The sequence below is a fragment of the Trichoderma camerunense genome (genome assembly GCF_050948025.1).
Source record: "Trichoderma camerunense strain CBS 138272 chromosome Unknown V8C40scaffold_10, whole genome shotgun sequence".
In the NCBI taxonomy this organism is placed as follows: Eukaryota; Fungi; Ascomycota; class Sordariomycetes; order Hypocreales; family Hypocreaceae; genus Trichoderma; species Trichoderma camerunense.
The window spans coordinates 438,859-455,868 of NW_028145360.1; the positions used below are offsets into that span (position 1 = coordinate 438,859).

The 17,010-nt window shown below is 52.1% G+C and overlaps 5 protein-coding genes across 5 annotated transcripts; 3 read left to right on the plus strand and 2 right to left on the minus strand.

The window, feature by feature from the left end:
• Nucleotides 1-972: 972 nt before the first annotated feature.
• On the plus strand, nt 973-3,155 carry V8C40DRAFT_275167 (alcohol dehydrogenase; the record flags this gene model as incomplete). The annotated part of the gene is made up of 3 exons (XM_083220673.1): nt 973-1,994; nt 2,560-2,871; nt 3,083-3,155. The coding sequence occupies 3 exons, from the start codon at nt 973-975 to the stop codon at nt 3,153-3,155; spliced, it is 1,407 nt and encodes a 468-aa protein (XP_083072515.1).
• Nucleotides 3,156-4,190: 1,035 nt separating this feature from the next.
• Nucleotides 4,191-6,907, minus strand: V8C40DRAFT_246544 (pH-response transcription factor pacC). Its single transcript, XM_083216129.1, has 4 exons — nt 6,327-6,907; nt 5,996-6,199; nt 5,856-5,937; nt 4,191-5,789 (listed from the first exon to the last, which is right to left on the minus strand). The coding sequence occupies exons 1-4, from the start codon at nt 6,573-6,575 to the stop codon at nt 4,462-4,464; spliced, it is 1,863 nt and encodes a 620-aa protein (XP_083072516.1). The 5' UTR covers nt 6,576-6,907; the 3' UTR covers nt 4,191-4,461.
• Nucleotides 6,908-11,924: 5,017 nt separating this feature from the next.
• Nucleotides 11,925-13,360, minus strand: V8C40DRAFT_25451 (putative Sin3 binding protein-domain-containing protein). The gene has a single exon (XM_083217835.1). The coding sequence runs from the start codon at nt 13,102-13,104 to the stop codon at nt 12,037-12,039; it is 1,068 nt and encodes a 355-aa protein (XP_083072517.1). The 5' UTR covers nt 13,105-13,360; the 3' UTR covers nt 11,925-12,036.
• Nucleotides 13,361-14,290: 930 nt separating this feature from the next.
• V8C40DRAFT_246557 (uncharacterized protein) lies at nt 14,291-15,176 on the plus strand. Its single transcript, XM_083216130.1, has 2 exons — nt 14,291-14,647; nt 14,712-15,176. The coding sequence occupies exons 1-2, from the start codon at nt 14,593-14,595 to the stop codon at nt 14,906-14,908; spliced, it is 252 nt and encodes an 83-aa protein (XP_083072518.1). The 5' UTR covers nt 14,291-14,592; the 3' UTR covers nt 14,909-15,176.
• Nucleotides 15,177-16,030: 854 nt separating this feature from the next.
• V8C40DRAFT_25482 (uncharacterized protein) lies at nt 16,031-16,934 on the plus strand. The gene is made up of 3 exons (XM_083217907.1): nt 16,031-16,307; nt 16,388-16,543; nt 16,846-16,934. Exons 1-2 carry the CDS (start codon nt 16,157-16,159, stop codon nt 16,537-16,539), a joined length of 303 nt encoding a protein of 100 aa, XP_083072519.1. The 5' UTR covers nt 16,031-16,156; the 3' UTR covers nt 16,540-16,543; nt 16,846-16,934.
• The last annotated feature ends 76 nt before the right edge of the window (nt 16,935-17,010 follow it).

A 17,010-nucleotide genomic window follows, 5' to 3' on the forward strand; every position in this document is an offset into this window, starting at 1 on the left:
TTAATTTTGTGTATACGTAGCTACATGAGTAGTAAGGTGTGGTACGAATCCTTTATAATAAATCATGTTTCTTAGCCATTGCTTCTCACGGGAACATACGAGGATGGTTGCAAGTTCAGATCTGACAGTTGTCCGACATTGCATATACACGAGAACCGAGAGCATAAAGAAGAAATCCAGATACATCCACCTCATTCGAAACAAGAAGTCTCCAAATTAGAAAACATTTGGACTCCTAGCGGATACAACATCGGACATCGGGCGAAATAGAACAAGTTACCTCCATGCAACCAGTCGTCGATGTCGTAATCTCGATCTCAGTAATCACTTAACACACCAAATGCACGATGCAGAAGCCACTAAACCCCAGCTTGCAACCAACCAAATGCTTCCCACCTCTACGACACAACGCAGATATAGAAGATAAGGAAGATCCTACTATTTGGTTCCCTCCTTCTCCTATCCCCAATTACCTCCGATCAGCTCAGTTTCCTTACAAAGCATCCAGCCCACCCCACTGGTGAAGTCATATTGACTTCAGCCCATCGCACTAGTTCTTGTCCTTCTTTTCCCATTCCGTCTAGCAAGCTCGCCCGGATGAGATGGGCTTTTTAACTTTTTGATAGTTTCCATGGATATTGCAGAGCTGAGCGCTGTTTCGGCTGATTAGATGCCGGCGCTGAGGTACAAGTGGGAGGGGAGCAGCTCGACCCATTGGGTCAATGGGCATTGTCAAATGCCTTTGTAAGTAAAGCCATTCTGGCAACAGGGAAATGGAAAAGCTATAAATACTCAAGAAGCTTCCATTCCCATTTTAAGTTTGTGCCATGAGAGCTGTCATTCAGGCACATTCAAACTCTTCAAACTCGAGCTCCCTGTCTCTCAACCCAAGTCTGTCAGCACTTTGTTTTTGAAGCTTAAAGACAGGCATATACAATACCTAGTTGGTGAATCATAAGCAAAATATTCGAAATGACGCCCTCCCTCCCCAAAACATACAAGGCCCTTGTCCTCACGGGGCCAAACTCCCCCATCGAGCTCCAAGATGTCCCCCTAAAACACCCCGAGGCCAGCCAGGTCCTCGTCAAGGTCATCGCTTGCGGCGTGTGCTGGTCTGACATGGAAGTCGCACACGGCCACATGGGCGACGTCTTCCCCCGTATCCCAGGCCACGAAATCGTCGGCGACATTGTCGAGCTCGGCTCCGACGTGAAGAATCTCGAGGTGGGCCAGCGCGTGGGCGGGCCATGGCACGGAGGACATGACGGCGTGTGCCGCGAATGTCAGCGCGGCGAGTTCCAGTACTGCAAGAACGAGGTCATCAACGGCGTGTCGCGCGACGGTGGCTACGCTGAATACGTCCTGCTGCGATCCGAAGCCGTAGTCCGCATCCCAAAGGAAATCGATCCCGCGGAGGCCGCACCGCTGCTATGCGCCGGCGTCACCGTCTTCAACGGCATCCGCAAGCAAAAGGTCGAGCAGGGCCGTTTAGTCGCCATCCAGGGCCTCGGCGGGCTGGGTCACTTGGCCGTCCAATTCGCCAGCAAGATGGGCTACGAGGTGGCAGTGCTGTCCCACGGCAGCGACAAGGAGTCGTTTGCCAAGCAGTTGGGCGCGCACCACTACATCGACACGGGCAAGGCCGACGGTCCTGCCGAGCTGGCCAAGATGGGCGGTGCCTCCATCATCGTCCAGACGGCGCCCAATCCCAAGGTCGTCGGCGCCTTGGCTGATGGCCTCGCTCCCAATGGCAAGATCCTGAGCTTGGCTCCTGTGGGCTCCGTCGATGTCAACACTGTGACGCTGATTATGAAGGGCGCCAGCGTGCAAGGCTGGGCGAGTGGCCATGCGCTGGATAGCGAGGAGGCCATTCAATTCGCCATGACGCACGGGGTCAAGTGCATGATTGAGCGTTACCAATTCAGCGACGTCAAGAAGGCCATCGATAGCCTAGAAGCTGGCAAGCCGCGGTTTAGGAATGTCTTGATAATGTAGTGAGATGATGATGTTGTTGGTACTTGGTGTTGGTGTTGGGAGTTGGAATTTAATTTTGGGAGGAGAATCGACGAATGAGTAAAAGAAAAAGGAAAGAGCGGTAGGCCATACCCTTGCCAACTTGAGCACATATTTGTGTCCCAAGGGATTAGAGGCAGTACACCCCTAACTGATTGTACAGTGATGCAGTGTAACTTTTTGATCAATAAAAAGCAATTGGACTCAGTTCTACAACATTCGCGGCCATCAGATGCCCATCAGATGCAACCATGCCGTGGTGTGCGGTTAAAATTCAGTAACAATTATCTAGAGAATTCCATTTATTGTTGAATAGAAACGGTGTAAATACTGTCAAGTAACCCATCCGGCATGCCCCCATCTCAAGTTTCAGCCATCTCCAAAGCCGCCCATCAGTAAATCATCAATTTTTCGACCAGTCTGCCACGCGTGTTGTGCATTCACCATTCACAATGCCTTTCCCTGTATTTTCCCTCCCCCCCATGTCATGTCCCCGGTCCAGGATTCAGGCAAGTCAGCTCAACAACGAATACTCTTAAGCGACAGTCGGAACGCCAGTTGGCCTGACAAAGATGGTCTTTGCATCCGTCGGACACATAACGGCCAAGCAGATACAGTCCTCCACGAGCCTCAGCGAGCACACAATCTTGTTAATGTTGGGATTGCAGCAGCAGCACTGCTTGTAAGTCGGCAGCGGCGTGGGCGGTGGGGTGGCTTTCGGCGGCGTGCCGTGCGTGAACGTGGGCGCGCCGGCGGGGCATATGACCTGGGGGCAGATGCACTCCGACGCCGGGATCGACCTGTCGCAGTCGATTCTCTTCTTGTTGATGTCGCAGCAGCAGCACCCATTGTCGGCCGGTGGGTGGGCCGGCGGCGCAGCCAGGGCCGAAGCGCCCAACACCAGCACCGAGAGAGCGGCAAACGAAAGCATCTTCATGATGGGCTTCTTCTTTTTTCTTTCTCGGTAATTAATTGGCGTGTTTGTGTTTTTTTGTATGTCGCTGGTTTCGTTTGCTGTAGGCGGCGGCCCGTCGGCTTTTATTCTCACCGTCAGTTACCTGTAAGGGAGGCCAAATGTCTCAGAATCAAAGACAGTCTGGGGCAACCAACACTCGTTTCTGTCTCGGGAGGAAGTGTGGTGATCTGGTTTGCGCACGCGGAAAGACGCAAACAAGGGCAGATTTTTGCACACGAAAATCCCAGGAGAAAAGCAGAAAATGAAGAGATCCAGTTAGGGGAGTTAAATGAGAATCGAGAAGGGGCTTTCCAGCGGATTTGTTGAGACTTTTGAATAGGAAGAAGAATGAATAGAGATATGGTCCGTGTACTTAGCCTAGGGCTATGAGAGGAAACATCAGACGAGGCACGACCCGGCTCTTTCCTTGCTCACCTCACAAGCTTGCCGTTGCCTCGTGCTCCTTCCTTCGTTTACTCGCCAACACCCAATTCCAGCTCCTCATTCCTTAAACATTCTCGGCCCTTTTGTCACTCTCCTCTTTGCCTCTTCCTTCTCTTGGCCTTCTTACCTCTTCATCTTCTTCTTTTTACATAATGTACATGCAAGTACACACAGACTCTCCCCGTCTGAGTATCATCAGTGTAACTCGACTCTGCAGCCGCATTCCAGCCCCGAAATTAGAGTATCCCGCTCCGTCAATCACCGCACGGGCTTCTCCTCGGCTTGAGGCTGCATGCTCTTACATACTAATATGTTCCAGACCTGAACAGCTGCGCCAACATCAGCAACGTTCTCATTCGATTCGCCAAGAGAGGATTCTGAGTCTTTCCATTCTGTCGGTCTTTCCTGATCTTGTCAAGGCCGTCGTCATTATCATCGACGTCACCGAGAGTCAATGTTATTCTCGGGAATTGCCTTTTTGCGTCAGTACACCTTGCGGTGGTTGCACAGTGATTAGGAAATGACGATGCTTGTTCCCGTGAGCTGCTTGAGACACCTTGCCTCTATATTTAGACTCTGGCGAGAAGTACTCGGTGCAAATAGACACGGTATTCTGCTAGTCAAAGATTCTATTACCATTTGTTGGCACTAGATACCTACTAATGTACTTGATAGAACGTGAAACGTACTTAATAAAATTACAGCATGGCAAATACATACATCTCTTCTACATGCACATAGCTCATCTTGCACTTGACTACGAGGTACAGCCATCAGGGGACAGTCAAGCTTATAATATTCACTTCATACTATTCCCTTTGAATTTGTTCCCCACACCAGTATATAAAACCCTTCCACCAACCTGAATCGTACACATTGGGAATAAATAGAGAATAAACCTAGTATCACATACGCCAAATGCCATGAACGTCGCAGTGCGTCATTTTGATCCGTCAAATTTTACCAACATGGTACCATATAAAAAAAAATGTGAAGAGAAGAAAAGTAAGCCACCTCATACAACCAATCTCATGAGGTGGGCACATGATTTAGGTACCGGGAACTGGAAGGACAGGGTACAGAGGGTTGCTCTCCTTGGACATGGGGCGCTCGTTGGCAAGCGGGCTTCTGGATTTGCCCTCGAGGTCCATGGCATCAACATCCTTGCGAATCTTGCTAACGCTAGGGTACTCATCTTCGTAGTCACCGCGCTTGAGGCGCCCTTGGACATACTCACGAAGGGCTTCAATCACCCGCATGTTATCTACCCATCGCTCGTACTGCTCCTCTTTTTCGCGGGTGCCATCACTAACGTCTGATGATTCCGAGGAGGGAGATCCAATCGATTGAGCAGACTCGCTTGCCTTGGGAGTGACTGCGCCAGTGGGTTCCTCGACAGATCGTGGCGGTGCGCCGCGAGCTCTCTGGAGCATGCCACCCGAGTATCGGCGGCGCTCGCCCGCGTCAAAGCTAGGGCCCAGCGTTGCCGTGGTGGACTGTCCGAATCCCTGGCTAACGGCCGGCAGACTAGTGGGCAGGCTAGGATACATGATGGACGAGGCAGTCGAGCTGTGGCGGGACTGTGGTGAGAATCCCGAGGAGGCTGAGGGGCTTGGAGAATGGCCAGAAGTATATGACATGGCGCTGGACGGCGGTGTTACTGCAGGGGTGCCAGTAGACGAGATGGCCGTCAGAGGGGATGCCATGCTTGCTGCTGAGACAGGCTGGTGGTAGCCATCAGCACCAACGTGCATGGCATCTGGGCCGCGGTGAAGCGTAGTTGGTGATGGTGTGCTGCGGTATCCGGCGAATTGGCCTTCATGGGGGTGCATTCCTGTGGTCATTTGAGGAGCGGTCTCGTACACAGTGTTTTGCATCTGCCCTAGCATTTGGTCGAGCTGAATGAGATCTTTCTGTGACCTCGCATTGGGCATGGGCAGATAGTACTGCTGGGCCAAGGGATTCTGAGTAGGCGCGGGCGCAGGCGCAGCGTGGACCACACCGTGACCTACAGCATGACCAGCCGGTTGGGGAAAGTAAGATTCAGTGGCGGCCATGGGTCCGCTGGGGATAGACAGGGCATTGTGAAGAGGGAGCAGGGAACGTCCGATCTGAGCATAGGAAGTCGGGTCGATCTGGCGACGCTTGACGTTGCCAAAGAAGTCGTCCACCATCTCATGAGTATGAGTGCGCTTGCGGTCATAGCTTGCAGCGTAGCCAATGTGCTCAGAGCGGGGTGCCGTGTTGACATGCTGCTGGTTGAAGTAGAGACCATAGTTTGTCGACGGCTGAGGAGCATAATAGCCGCCAGCATGTGGTTGAGGGAAGCCGGTGACGGGGCTTCGCATCTGTCCGTTGTGGTCATAATAGCTAGGGGCTAAGAGGGTATGAGTTAGTGGCGATGAAAGGTCGAGACAGTGAAATAAAGCTGCAGAGTACTCACGTTTGGGAGCTTGTGGTCTGTAGTTCATGCCTGGCTGGTTATCCTGGCCAGGTCGGGAGAGAACCGAGTCATCGGCATGGGTCTAGGAGAGTGAGTAAGTCAACTAGTACTCGACCATCGCCGGCATGGGGAATAAGTACCTTGACGTGCTTCTTCAAGTCCTGAGGTCTCTTGAAAGACTTGCCACAGAACTCGCACTTGTGGGGCTTGAGAGGGACGTGAACACGGATGTGAGAAGTGATGTGATCACGCTTTACAGTGGTGGTGCGACAAGAGTTCCATTGGCAGGTGAGGCTTAGGTTGTTTGTGCTCTTGCGACCAACATGACGCTCACAAATGTGTTCCTGCACGAGACCTGGTTAGCATCATTATCCTCGCATAAGGAAGTGTAAAGTAAGTAAGCTCAGTGCTAGACCATCTCCATGTCTGCTACCAAGCTACCATTTATCAAGTTATCACTCAATCACTTACATAGAGCGTCTCGGCGTTGGTAAACTTCAAGCCGCACTGGTTCCAGCGGCAGACGAGCTGCCGGGGCGCATCCACGGCGTCACCAAGCGACGGCGACACCTGCGCGTTGGACGAGGCACTGCTGGCATTGTTGCCGGTGCTGGTGCTGCCATTCGGACTCGTGGTGGACGAGGCATCAGTTGGTGAGGCGGATTTGTGATCATGGCTGGGCGACAGAGCCGACGCCTGGTCGGGGACTTGGGCCGACATTGTCGGGGGGCTTGTTGGTGGTGGGGCAGCAGAAAAGTCAACCAGAGGTGCCGCGATCTTCGGGGAGGGGCCAAGAGGCGCTTTGGCGCAGCAAGCAGTAAAATTTCAGAAGGGGGATTGCAGATGCAAGATTCGGGATGCGCAACCACGGCGGGCGGGCGGTTGCAGGGCGGTTTTATCTCGAAAGGCAGACGCTGGAATTTCTGGGGGATACGGGATGCCGGGATATGAAATATGGGATTATGATGGACGCAAGTTCCGGGGGAAAAGACTCGCGCCTCTGGTCGAGGCTTTCTGGGGGCAGAGGCTCCCTTTACATCGACACAAAGGCCTGGGCAGGCGCGAGAGGGCCAAGCGGAAATTCTTGGCGTTCTTGGCATTTCTTGGCGTTGCTGGGCTAGCGGGTTCGGATGGAGGGGGACCTAAAACTACTTGCTCAGTAGATAGAACTCACTGGTCTCCTAAGGTCCCGCACAGGTATTTCCTAGCAGTCCAGCCCACCGGAGAGCAGCGGCGCATACGATGCCAAGAAATGCCAAGACTTGGCATCCTTGGCGCAGTGCCCACCCGGCGCTCTCGATTGGCCTCGTGGCCCTCGCCAGCGTCGCTCTGGTCGCAGTCGCTGTCGCTGTGGCCGCTCACTCCGACCTTTTGTGTAAATCGATTCGAGCCATGGCACATGTCTGTCAGTGTCCAATTCTTTTTCTTCTCCCTCTCCCTACTATCTCCTGGTTCCCGTCGGTTTAATCTCGCCCTCGCGCGTTTACGGAGAGGCAGTGCTACTGTACTTTGCTTTGTGCCGTCATGCTGTCATGCGTGATACAGAACTGCTGCTCCTACTAATACGGGTACCGTACAGTAAACGTTGGATGGGTGCATGTATCCATATCCATACAGGTACGAGTATATGGTGGCACCTATGCTGCAGGTACCTCGTATGTATGGAGATGGAAAGCATCAAGTGGAAATAGGGACCGCCGGTTCAGACGGCATAGACAAGACGGGACGAACCTCATTTTGTCAGACATGATGGAAATGACAACATCCAAACCAACGGATAGCAGCAGCAACAACCCGCGAATTGGCCTCGATATCTAGCGGTTACGCGGCCCTAACAAAGCAAACAAGCGGTGCTCTTTTTTCCCGTACGGAGTAATTTGCACCAAGTACGGATATTTGGAAATAGGTACGAAATCGTATGCGGAGTCTGGCCCTCCGTCTTATCAGATGTGCTCCTTTACGGCAATACCTGCGCAGGACCTATACCCGCCGCAGGTCTCACTACGCTTTATTTTGCTTTGGCCGTGGCGAATCCATATTTCCTAGCCTGTTCATTTACCTCAACGGTTGAGCTTGTCGTTTCCAAACAACAGGCCATGTGTGGATGACATGACACGCCCATGGACATGGCAGCTGGTGGAGGGATGGGCTGTATACCTGTCGATGTGTGTATGAGTATGCTCGCCAAGTCGGAACAACATTATGCATATCTCGAGACGCCTGAATCAAGCTTTCCGCCGCATTAGAGACAAAGCCAAGCTCGCCGAGACGACACTAGCCTGTCATGTTCCCCAAATCAAACTCTAGCGCCCCGTTTGGCGTCTGAGCACCGCGTCAGCGCCTCTCCCTTCAGCCAGGTCGCGTGCAAGGGACCAGCAGCGAGAAGGTTGAAGATTGATAAAGCCGCTAGCTAGCCTGCTGCACGCACAGCTCGCGCGTACCGAATACCGAACCGCTTGATCGACAACGGCTTGTTCCTTGGGTCTCGGTTCAGCTCGTCAGGACATGTGCTCGTACGGAGTGCTGAACTTGCCTCCGGTATCATCACTCCAAGTCACCTTGAGTAGCATTGCTGGACGATTGAGGCATGGCCTTAGATGGGGTGGCTCGGTGGACCAGGGGTCATTTGCAATGGGGGACGGAAACCGGTGCCAAATTGCGATCTGACTTTAACTTGCTCTCAGTCGATTGACTACGGCAGACTGCAAACGTGGCCCAGCTCCTTTATTGGCGGCCTGACGGACCCAGAGAACTCCGACCCATCCCGATAGCCAGATAACGTTCGGCTATGTACATATACGCTCTCTCTAGATTCCGTGGCTATACATTACGCTCACAACCAGTACGAGTACTACCAACTTTTGCTATTATCACCATCATTTCTCACATCCAGAGAGTTACACCAGTTGTTGTTGGTACATGAATGGATCCTCCTCGACGTAACCAAATGTTAATTGATCGCATTTTGGGGCCATTCTTTGTGTCCTGTTGACCCCCCTTTCCTGATTGAGCAATCCGTGCAGCTGGTCACTGGTACAGGACCCTGGCATGGCGCCTGTGCCTGGCTAATTGTACGCAGTACCCCATACTCGTACCTGATGCTGATGCTGCTTGATGTCCGGGAATCTACTGCCTAATACAGCTGTATCTGACACATGGATGCTGGAAACCATCAGATTGGCCCGATACCATGGACTAGGAAGGAGGTCTATGTCAATTTGATGCTGGCCAGGATCTCTCTACCTGGCAGAAGTCCGTAGATATCATCAAATGTTGCTGCTCTTGCATCACCTCACCACTGTTTCCGATTCCGTTCTGACCATTCTCCTCACCAACATTCAACAACCAAATCACCATATCATTTAACCCATCTCTATATTTCACACTCATACTTGGAACACACACATATCCCCCGGGCTTTCACACACAACTTATTGTTCTCTTCCTCCCATATTTGCACATACATACTCGCACATGTTGACCCCTCCTCGGTAAACCAAAAAGGCCGTTCCCATCAAAACGACTCCATATTCCCCCTATCGCCAAGACAAGCCATTCCAGCTGGGCAAAACCCACTACTCCGTAATACCAAGAAACATTGCCACTTTGCCAAGGAGCCGCCACCTGCTCCTACTTTCTTCAATGACACACATTCATTGTCCGCTACACACACCTTTCTCCGAGGATGGTGGCAGTGCATCCAACCTAAAAAATTAGAAGAGAAAAGAAACAGAGATAGCTGGAGAACTCCGAGGTGCTTATTATACAATTGTTTAGTCATGGCGGAGGTTCGAAGGAGGGCCAGATGTTAGCATAGGCACATTCTGATAGTATAGCTGTATATCACGAATCCTTTTCTCATAGGATCAAAGATTTCGAATAAAATGGAAGAAAAAGAGCCAAGCAATTCGGAAGGATTCCGTATTACTACTCCTCCTGTATCTGTACCACCATCACCCAACAGCAGCAGCAGTAGTAATAGTATTAGTAGACCTTTCGTATCCCGCGTATCATCTCGCGATGAACCCTCACCCTCTCAACCACCAGCCTCAAACCCGCACATTTATTATCCCGCGTTAACAAGGAGCGTTTCTTCCGTCCCATCACATCAGAAAGGCCAACTATCTCGTCAAAAGGACTATAACAGACGATGATGTCTTGGCACCAGCCCTTCCGGGCGTAACGCAATTGCTCGCCAAGACCCTCCAGCTGTTATCTAATCATCCTTCCATTCATCTTGCTCATTTCTTACTTGCATGGAATCTTTAAGCTTACATGTGCAATCCTTGAAAGATAATCTTGGATTCTTGTTCTTGTTCTTTTTGTTCTTCTCTGTTACCCAAATGTGACAATCTGTCATCTTCGTGTCTCTCGCATAAGCCCACTGCTGTGTTTTAAACCCATCACGTTCCCACGCAAAACATCAACCAAACACACACACACACACACACAAAGTCAATCAAACACCATCACCCATAATATTCTACTTTTTCTCTCCTCAACAACATCTCTCATGTATGCAACACCATATCATGCCATCGCATATTCGTAAATCTCCCCTCTACACACACATACACTCACAATGTCCTTTTTCCAAAGTCTCATTCTAGGACCCCTCCTCGGCTCTCGCATCTGATCGACAACCTTCTTCCCTCCCCCTTCGTTGATCTTCATCTACATTCCCTGCCCGTACGTAAATCGTAGCCCCATCTGCGCTGACAACTCAGCGAGCGTCCTCTAGCATCTTGCCAGCAAGCCTTTTTGCCTATTCAGCCTCAGCTCCCTGCAGAAGCGCCACGCTATTGCCTTTGTACCTCTGCTAGCCGGCATTGCATTGTGTGCTGCATACGAGCAGCAATAGTCAGTCCACTCCACCTCTTAACAGTAAGCCATCTTGACACGCACAACCAACATCGAATCAATTATCAATCACAAGCACATCACTGGATGCCACAGAAATGCCAAACCTTGAGGAAATGGTCAATACTTCCATTCTATAAAATCGAGTCCCTCAATGAGACCGGAAGCTAGGTACCCATCTGGCTATGCCAGTCCTCGGTTAATAGTATTTTTTTTTTTTCTTTGTGTTTCCCTCACTGAGATATCCTTCTCTTTGAGGGGCTCTGTAAAGAGACAAGCATCAGAAGCCACGTCACCTTTGTTGTTCCCCCTCACTTCCTCTTTTTTTCAGCTTTGCGCATTTGTGACCTCTTTCTCCACGTAAATCCAACATCCAGTCCTTCACCGTCATGATGCCATTCCCATTTCTATAAAGCCAACCAATCCCCTCTCCTCTTGTGCAATATCAAGCAAGGGAGTGTGAAAAATAAGATAAAATAAAAGCAACTGAAGTGGAGAATTGTTGCATCTCGAGCCTGAAGTGCCGCCATTGGGCAGCCATGGCAGATTGGAAATTCTTCCGCGAGTGGTGTGTTGAAGAGCCAAGCGCTTTCGGGAAGCGCCGTATTATTAAGTTTTTTTCATTTCAAAAAATGTGTATGTGCAAGAAAAATGCCCGTTATAGGAAAAGATGAAATGGAAAAAGGGGGCAAGTCATCCCATCAAGGGAAGACCCAAAAGGTTTTCGTCGTGAGACGAGGGTATAAGAGTTCTCCGGTATGCGGGTCGTACCACAAAGCAGTAGGACACTGCTCTTCGACATGCATGACGGGCATTAGTTGCCAAAATCCAGGCAGAAAATATCCCAATAGCGAGTGCTGGTGGTGACTCGGATCAGTGTGTCCGTTTTCTCTCCTCTTTTGAAGAGTCCCATCGAAAGCCGATATAGGCTAGGGTCGCAGTGAGGTATGCGAGCCGCCCAAGGCTCGTCTCCATCTAGGCAGATGGAAAAGAGTGGTGATCCTCCCCTCAGTTTGGAGGGGAAGATGAGGGGCCAAAACGCAAAAACAGAAACATGCCGCGTGCGGAGTATCGAAAGTAAAAGGGTCCAAAAACATAACATCAATGCGTGCAGAACAACCGTGTCGTCATGAGCATGAAAGGGTTTGATCCGGGACGCCGCCCCGGGCATTGCGTGACACGTATTCCATGGTCCAGCCAACCAGCCCACCCAGAACCGAGTGAAAACCCTCCCACCGTGGGAACCCAAAAAGAAGCAAGCCGCGCCCACCCGATTAAAAAATAGGAAAAAGAAAAGCAAACGCCGTGCATGCAGTTGGTATTATACAGAACCTAGTCGAAGAAGGGCTTCGACAGCTTCGCGCTCCTGAGCGTCCGAGGGACCAGGGAACGCAGAATAGTCAATCTTGACTTGTGGTGGATGCGCCACACCTCCAAAGGTAGAAGGCAGCGTGCGCATCCCGCCAGCGTAAGTGTTGGAGGACAGGCCGGACTCGAAGGCTGCGGCCATGTTTGGGTATGAGTCGGCCCGCAGAGCGGCGGCTCCGACGGCGGCCCAGTCTTCGTCGTCCGTCACATCCTCCGGGTCATCATTCATAGCGACATCATCGTCAGGGGCCTCGGAGCAGGAAGCCGACGCAGAGTCATCATCCATGGACATCTTATCGGCCTCGTGCTCCATCATGGAGATGTCATAGTGGTCGTCGTGGGAGAAGTGCACCGAATCCCCGCCGTTGGACCCGGCCATGTTCAGCCTCGCCCTGCTCAGGCTCAAGCCCCGGCCGCTGACCCTAGAGATTGGGATTCCAGCGGTGTACGAGGATGGGCCGCTGGGCGGAGTTGCTTGACGGTGTCGGGCAGCCTGTCCCCGTCGGCGCGCATCCCATCTTCCCCAGCCCACTTTCTCGAAGACGACGTCCCCATCGACACCACGACCTTCGCCACCACGTCCTTCCAACGCACCAACAACCACCCTGCGCGCCTTGGTCGGCGGGATGCCGGAAAATCCAGGAACTGACGTGGTAAGGTATCCCATGATGTGGCGGATGGCCAGCGGTCCGTGGTTTAGCAGAATCTCGGGCAGGTGGTATTTAGCCAGCATGGAGCTGGTGATGGCGCCTGCAGACTCGAGCGCCGGGGACAGCGACCTTCCGCTGGCGTTGTCGTGAAGATCCAAGTCAGAGTCGATAGGGTCGAGCCTGGCCTTCTGAAGCTGGGCCTTGAGGCCGTGGGCCGGCAAGGAGGGAGAGATGGAGTTTGGAGGGGTCGGGAGGTCCCGAGATCGTGTCACAGTCATCGCAGGATCACTCCGAGCCGCTACAGCAGTTAAGTTGTCTCGGCTCAAGGAGGCCTGGGGGATATCACGGGCAGCAGTCGCCAAAGAAGCCATTGTTTTCTTTCTCTTTTACCGGGATTTGCAAATGCTTGGGAGCTAAGTCTGCGGCAAGGGAGGCGACTCGGTCAGTATATGTACTTTTTTGTTTTTCGCCCGGCGCACGCGAAACAAGGAAGAAGAAGGCAAAAAGAAAACAAAGGAAAAACGCATGCATGCAAGCAAGCAAGAGGCGGTGATGCTCGAGCAGCGGTAATGCAAGTTTTGCTGGCAAAGGGGGTTGAGTCACTGGCCAGGGGTGCCTGCGGAGTACGTACCAAAAGGAGCAAACCAGTGACAGACAGCCTGGCAAAACAAAGGCGATGTTGGAAAGAAGAGAAAAGGGCTTCGGTGGCAGGGCTGGCGCGACGATCGAGACTGTGACAGATGATTCCCGATGTGAATCGTTTGCACGGTTTTGCGTTGTTGTGATTGCTTTGAGGAAGAAAGGGAGAAGAGAAAGGATTGGAAGGGTGCGACTGAAGCGATTATGAAGGCCGTGTGTACGAGTCTGAGTACATGCGCAGGCACGAGATACAAGGCGCGACTGCTAGCCGCACGCCCCAGATGCTTGCAGCCTTCTAAAACCCAAGCCGGGCGCCCCCAGGGAAGAAAAACGGGCCCACTGTGCGCTGGAACCGTTTAGAGGTTTAGAGGCTTTAGAGGGGAGGGGCGTGGCTGCAGCGCGTCGCCGGGCGGGCTTCCAGGTACCTGGCAGTACTCCTTTGTACCTCAGCCCGTCCCATGACTTGGGATTTGGCCATCCATGCCTTGTAATTATTATTGCATGGACGTTTTTGGAAGCACCAACTTGCAGCCCAAGATAAGATGAGATCAAGGCGGGAATGATTGAGAGACGCTCGTTTGACGCAAGTCGGTGATGAGGTGAAAAATTGTCGGCCACCACTCAAACACTGTATATGGCGAACAGCGATTTGGTTCGTTGGTTATACATAGTGCATGAGCCAGCCCCAGCTTCTAAATGCTGATACGCTCCGCGGCACGGCGTCCCGGAGCCCAATGCGACCACCAGCTAAGGCAAGGTAATGATTTGGCGTCGATTTGAGGAGGAGCAGTGCGTGGTCAAGCGAGAGGGCAGAAACGGGGGCTTTGACGAGTGCTTGGGTCGGGGCATTTCGTATCAGCAAGTCGAGCCCAACCGGTATAGATGCTTCGTACTGTATACTCGTACATGGGAAATCACCCGGGGCTTGATGCTCAAAGAGGCGCATGTATCACGCCAAAGACGCTCTTCCGGGCATTAAAGTATTTCCCGAATAAAGGCAGACCCTTTGCACTGACAAAATGGCTGATTAAACTTCAATCACTGTCGCATTCCCAATTCCATATCGGTTGGCGCAGCGACACCGGAGACGGACCCCAGTACTTTGGTGATACCTCCCACCCGCCGACTTACTCTGCCAGTTGACTCGAGCTGACTGTCCCTCATCTCCTCCTGCATCGCTAAAGCACCCGGCAGGGCTCTTCGGTTCATGTATTTCGTACATGGGATTCACACACCATGAGCTCGAGTCGTCAACCCGACTAACGTGGGCAACGAGTAAGTCGCAGCTAGCAAACCCGCGCGCACAACCGCGAGTCTCTAACATGAGCCTATCACTGAGACTCGGGAGCGGGGATAGTCGGAGCATTTCGGCCACGGACTGGACAACGTGCAAGCAGGCGTCACTCCAGGCTGTCGTCGACGGCTCCCATGGCCCCATCTTGGCCCGAGTCTGGGGAACCAGCTAGCGCGCACATTCATCGCGGGCTGGCTCTTATTCGACGGGAGTTGTGGTCCTCGTACAAACACCTGGCTTGACCCGTCCGACGATGCGAGGCCTTTATGCCTCGGAAAGGGGTGATTCGAGCTGGTTCTGGCTCGGCATTTGTCGTTGGTTTTTGTTTAGTTTGTTTAGGGGGCACAAACGAGGCCACAGACAAAATCCATGAGACGTAACAAAAACGCATTGTCATGTCATGTCATAGACAAGTACATATCGCCAAGTACGAGCCATATACAGACAGGTAGGTGGTAGTTTTGCCTGTGCCCTTGCTCCCGGTATTACTTCCTACTGTTCCCAGGAGATAGCAGTAGACCCCGCCGCAGTGTATGGATATTACCTGCTTCAACCAACCTGCGATTTACATGGTGGTATACGAAGTCTTATGGCAATGCCACCTTGCACGTCAGCAACCAACGTCATTGTAGCTGGGCTTTACCATGCCATCCATCTGACACTCATCTCGTGCACAGAACAAAAGTCACCAAGCCCTGATTCTAGGGCTTTGACGCGGGCGTAGGCGAGGCTTTGCGCCAATTTCCATCGCGATAAGCATCAAAACCCCCCATGGCCATTGCGGGAAATCGACGTTTGTGCGCGCCATGCCTTTGCGGCATCGCGGCCAACGGCTTCCTTGCTAAAGCGGGGTGTGCCGTTAGTTATCGGACTAGACAATGAGACGGTCTGTTCGGCTGCGATAATGAACCGTCTAGTACGGAGCACATGGAGTCCGAGTCCACCTCCCATCTGTCACGATGCTCGAAACCATGGAGAGCCGTGGGCAGACCCGATTGCCCGACTGGGTAAACACAAAGCCGAACCATCTAGTTTCCCCGCTGGCTTTAGCTTGTGGGCAGAACCGCCCTCTGGGTCTGTCTCAGCCCTTTGGCGCAAACAGGTTTCTTGCCGCGGGTCTTTGTCTTGTAATATGCAAACACGGCTATGGGAGGCAGAGACAGACATCCGACGTCAAAACGCGCATCCGCAGTGTGGTTTGAACGGCCACATTACTGGCTGGCGCCAATGTATGTGATGGCGCGCACTGAAGAATCAAGCGTTCGGCCGGCAGCCAATCGGGGTAGTCCGACAACGCAGCTGGTCGGATTGATGGATGCCTGTCAATGCCTGCGAAGGCAATCAGGCGATCCCGATCTTGACACTATCCGCAAAGAAGCAACGTTTTGACACTGAATGATCATTCCCTGCATTGGTTCTGCCCGAGTGACCGGCCCAGGCGGGAGCGATTTCTTCAACTTCATCGGAACTTGCGCAAGTATGCTCTGCGCATGTATCTGCCCGTACCTCCTACATCTGGGTGTACACGGAATTCATGGGACAATATGCACGCACTTGCAGTAACAGAACTGTTAGTAGAGAAACAATACGGCGACCGCAACGGACAAGAAACTACATCCGCCTCCGAATGTCTGCAAACAGGTAAGCCGCTACTTACTGTATACTTGGACAAAACGGTCCGCGCTTCTATCTGGAGAGTACGAATAATTGGTACTGTGCAGTTCCTCCAACAGCTCTCAGCGACTCTCTCAAACCAGAACCGTTGAACGCTGTGCAACCGTCACGTTGCTCGATAGATAAGCTGATTGGTAACGATTCATTTACCGCGCCTCCATGTGACCCCCCATTTCTCGATTTGGGTGTGTGTGTGTGAGCGTGTAAGTGGTTGTTAGTGACAAGCCAAGTGTGTTAATAGTTGCTGAGGCGTGTGTGTGTGTCAGCCACGCCGAACATGGACCCGACATTCTCGAAAACGGTTCTATTTAGCGATAAGAGTCATTTTGCTTCATCTCATCTCATCCCACTTTTTCCTTTGTGCGCTCGAGGCAATATTGTTTTCGAAATTCCGCATAACAAGTGGCTTCGTTGGTGGTTTGAGGGCTGGAGCCCCAGTGCCCAGACAATGAGATTGTGGAGTTTTACCCGTGTTGGTTTTCTTTAGTGACGTATTGATGAACAGGTACAACGACTTCAGGCGATCGGCGGCGACGCTTATTTCTTGCACGCCCCCTTGGATGGGTCCCGCGAGAACCTTGGTAGGTTTAAAGGAGGTAGCTGTGCTCCGTAATGGGGTTGTTATTTATAGGCTAGTATTAAGGAGCTGAATGACGCGCTCGTGTCGAAT

Excerpts from the sequence above, each read along its gene's own strand:
- V8C40DRAFT_246544 (XM_083216129.1), bottom strand. The coding sequence starts at position 6,575 with ATGTCGGCCCAAGTCCCCGACCAGGCGTCGGCTCTGTCGCCCAGCCAT. Across the intron at positions 6,200-6,326 it reads CCAACGCCGAGACGCTCTAT|GAACACATTTGTGAGCGTCA; the intron begins GTAAGTGATTGA and ends GGTCTCGTGCAG. Across the intron at positions 5,790-5,855 it reads CAGACCACAAGCTCCCAAAC|CCCCTAGCTATTATGACCAC; the intron begins GTGAGTACTCTG and ends ATACCCTCTTAG.
- V8C40DRAFT_25451 (XM_083217835.1), bottom strand. The coding sequence starts at position 13,104 with ATGGCTTCTTTGGCGACTGCTGCCCGTGATATCCCCCAGGCCTCCTTG.
- V8C40DRAFT_246557 (XM_083216130.1), top strand. The coding sequence starts at position 14,593 with ATGGGATTCACACACCATGAGCTCGAGTCGTCAACCCGACTAACGTGG. Across the intron at positions 14,648-14,711 it reads CCGACTAACGTGGGCAACGA|ACTCGGGAGCGGGGATAGTC; the intron begins GTAAGTCGCAGC and ends CCTATCACTGAG.
- V8C40DRAFT_25482 (XM_083217907.1), top strand. The coding sequence starts at position 16,157 with ATGTATCTGCCCGTACCTCCTACATCTGGGTGTACACGGAATTCATGG. Across the intron at positions 16,308-16,387 it reads CTCCGAATGTCTGCAAACAG|TTCCTCCAACAGCTCTCAGC; the intron begins GTAAGCCGCTAC and ends GGTACTGTGCAG.